The following is a 3,621-nucleotide window of genomic DNA, read 5'->3' as shown; positions in this document are numbered from 1 at the left end:
CATTTGTACCTGTGTGTTCCTGGCTGCTTGGTTTATGGTACACGGAAAGAATCAAGATGAGACACAAAAAGCATAGAATGCATGAACAAGAGGGACCTGTAGTACCGGTTAGCAGACAAACCGGTGGAGAGCAAATGAAGCCGCTGGCCTTAAATACTGCTGGCTGGTAATCCCTGGATTGCCGTCAGTTGAGCCTACCAGCTGCGTTGATGAGAGCCTTGCCCAAAAGGTGGGACTGTGAGTGAAAACAAGGGAAAAAGCAGCCACTTACCCAGCCTATGACAACTGAAGCCTTTCATTGAACTACCAAATAAACAAAATGGTACTCTCTCTCATGGCAGCACTGCTATAATTTGGATACATTGGTTTTGACTGCTAGTGAAAATTGTTTCCTTTACAAATAACTCTCTCACTGAACTAACACAGCCAGTCTCTCAACATGCTTGCACTCTCTGCTCATATTGCCTTCATATTAAATACATTTTTGCTTTTTAAAGAATTTATTTTAAGATAACAAACACTCCCTGGATATGACTCAGCTTCACCAACAGTAAAGACAGCCGGAGGAAAAAGAAAACAGCAGAAATGGAAAAGTAATGTGATAAGTGTGTGTTCATTTCCCATCAAATTCCAGTTTCTCCAATTCATCTGCTGCAAGCTGTGAGTCTTCAGTGAATGACAGGAAAAAGAGCAAGAAGTGCCACCGTTTGGCAAATGAAGTATGCTATCTAGAACAGTTTTTTGTTTTTGTTTTTACTCAAAAAGAACATTTCAGACTAATTTGGTGATGCATATTATACAAATGCATGTTACAATGAGGTCTGTCTTGTATGACCGCTCTTTTGGCTAATTTAACATTTCCAGGCATTAGGAGTGTAAATGTTAGAATCAATTCAACACTAGCATTATTACAATTAAGTAGGGTGGCCCAATTGATAGGATAGTGACTTAAAGTAATTCACAGTAAGGTTCCTGGCATATTTGTAGCTTCTATAAACCGTTTGGTCAATGTATGTTTCGTTTTTAAGACTGTGACTGATTTCGTCCATCTATCTGCAACGTCAAAAACAAAACACCAAAATCAAGCTTATGGTTAAGTTCAATAAAGAGAAATTCTATTCACCTGTCTTGCTGTATGCCTGCTTGTCTATTCTTTACATTATTGCCACTTTCTCACATGGTAAAACTCAGAGCTGACATCATTGCTCAAATCAAACGATTTTCTTGCTTGCCTTTTGTGAATCGATCAGCTTACATTCTGCATGTCTTAAATCTCAGTGCTTTTCTGTCAAAAAATCTTTTCATTATTGATTATTTAATTTGATTAATTTAGTATTTCGTTATAAAATTTTAGTTTTGATAATACTCTTTGTCCGAGTGGATTAAAAAAGGGATCTTGTTACTTTTCAGTCAAATAAGCTTGTTCAACAACTTCAGTCTTAAAATTCACCCGCTCATCTTATGGATTTATTCAAAATTGAAGGTACACTGAACCAGCATTGCTACCACAGCATTCTGCAATGACACCTGGTTTACATTTAGTTGGACTATCATTTATTTTTCAACAAGGCAATGACCTTAAGACAATGGCCCCAATCAGAGTGCAGTGCTGTCAACAAAGCAACGGGTGGCTACTTTCAGGAATATAAAAAATACGACATATCTAGTTATTTATCCATCTTGTGTTTGCTACATAATTCCATATATCTTGCATCATGTAATTGATGTCCCCACTATGTATCTACAATGTAGAAAGTACGAAAAATAAAGAAAAACTTTTAAATGAGAAGGTGTGACCAAACTTTTCACTGATAGTGTGCATGCACATCTGAAAGAAGAGCTTTGAAAAACAGACATTACAAAATGATTTAATTTTGTTGTTTCTTTATGTCATTCTTAAGACAGTGATGGAGACGACCAATGACTCCTTTGATCTAATCGGTACAACTGCAACTGCACCTGATATTGGCAATGATATTGGGCTGATAGACAGTTTGGTACCTCAACCTTGCTGTGGCTGACTTCGTCTTTGTATCATTTCTTCCCCTGAGAGTGACATACGTAGCTTCAGGTTTCCTCTGGCCTTTTAGCAACTTCATGTAAAAGCTGAACACCACCATCAGCTTTCTGAACATGTTTGCCAGTGTCTACGTTCTGGTGGTGATAAGTATGGACTGATCATCAGTATGGACTGATGATCCATACTGTGTTTGTGATGTGGCTCAGAACCACCGAAATGTACACAAAGCATCCTGTGTGAGTCTATGTGTGTCCCTGATTCGCGCCACCACATTATGTTTTGCTTTAGAGATATAAAGATATATGAGTCAGCGTCGGCGATGACCCTAAACCCTAACCATTACCTTTATGTTTTGGAGAAAATGTCATTTTTGATGCATGTTAGTAGGAATCGTTACATTCTTTGCTGACAACGCAACAATTTAGAAAAAGCAAAACTTCGCGTAGGGTTAGATTCCTCAACAATGATGGCTCAGAACACACAGGCTTAAATATTACGTTAAAAGTAACTGTGGTTGTGAAAAACAATTCTGGTGAGGCAGAGTGTGTAGGATGAACGTCATCCTGTGAGATCATAGAATATTTTAGAAATGTTGCATTAAAAAGAAAAGCAAACTGACATTATTACGGGAAATCCTTCACATTTGTCCAAATCTGGTTTTGATCTGTTTGAAAAGGTTTATTTCAACAAATCTTTTTTTTTTTTTTTTAAGTTTAGCTTCAATCTAAATTCTTATGTTTCCACAAGAATCCGACCTTGATGCTGTTGATGTTTTAGTCACACGTTACTTTTTGAAGACACACAAGGTGTGTCAAACTTGTTTCACTACAGCATCTTTCACAGCTAATAAAGAGACAGAGTACAGAGGGTGACACTAATTAATCTTTATTAAAAAAGTCACCCTGTGATTCTTAATTATTTTAGCTAACTGAGCGCTGACTTCTCATGGTTGTCAGTCAACACAAAGCAACAAAACTGACAAAGTTATAGATGCTGCTTCATGAGTGATACATCATGGCAGACAAAGAAATACAAAATGTCCATGACCTCATTTTCCTACACCTCTCACAGACTGATAACGTCATCAGTGACTTTCAGTTCGTATATGTTAATAGGAATAATAAAGTAACAACAAATCGTCCTCTTTTTAGAAGTATAAGTCATGAACCTATCAAAACCAAACATAAAACATATCTAAACTACCTCTTTATGTGAATTATTAGTCTGCAAAACAACAGCTGTGCATCAAGAGTTAACATATGATATAAATGTAGACAACAGTTAATCTGTGTATATAGGTCAAACACAACTTGAGCTTTTTAGTCAAATACTTAACATAGTGACACCATTGAATATGCTATCCCAGTGTATATATGTCATAAAAAAAAACACTACCTGCCATCTTTAGTAGGCTTGATTACTGTAACAGCATCTTTACAGGTCTACCTAAAAAATCAGTCAGACAACTACAGCTCATTCGGAACTGCTGCTCGAGTCCTCACTAAGACCAAAGAAGTGGACCACATCAGCTCAGCTCAGAGGTCTTTACACTGGCTGCCTGTGCATTTGAATAAAGCACCAAATCCACACTGTTTTACTTT

General features: G+C 37.1%; 1 protein-coding gene across 1 annotated transcript in view; it reads left to right on the top strand.

The window, feature by feature from the left end:
- The first annotated feature begins 1,907 nt into the window (after window positions 1–1,907).
- Window positions 1,908–3,621, top strand: part of LOC102304650 (chemokine-like receptor 1) — a 3,327-nt gene continuing 1,613 nt past the window's right edge. Inside the window, exons 1-2 of the mRNA XM_005924331.2 lie at window positions 1,908–1,997; window positions 2,227–2,290. Of these exons, the coding sequence (XP_005924393.2) occupies window positions 1,908–1,997; window positions 2,227–2,290 (154 nt within the window). The remainder of the gene's footprint in view (window positions 1,998–2,226; window positions 2,291–3,621) is intronic.

The sequence above is a fragment of the Haplochromis burtoni genome, unplaced genomic scaffold, assembly GCF_018398535.1.
Source record: "Haplochromis burtoni strain Fernald_Lab_line unplaced genomic scaffold, NCSU_Asbu1 Contig_76, whole genome shotgun sequence".
Classification (NCBI taxonomy): domain Eukaryota; kingdom Metazoa; phylum Chordata; class Actinopteri; order Cichliformes; family Cichlidae; genus Haplochromis; species Haplochromis burtoni.
This window is presented reverse-complemented; position numbering and strand designations above follow the sequence as displayed.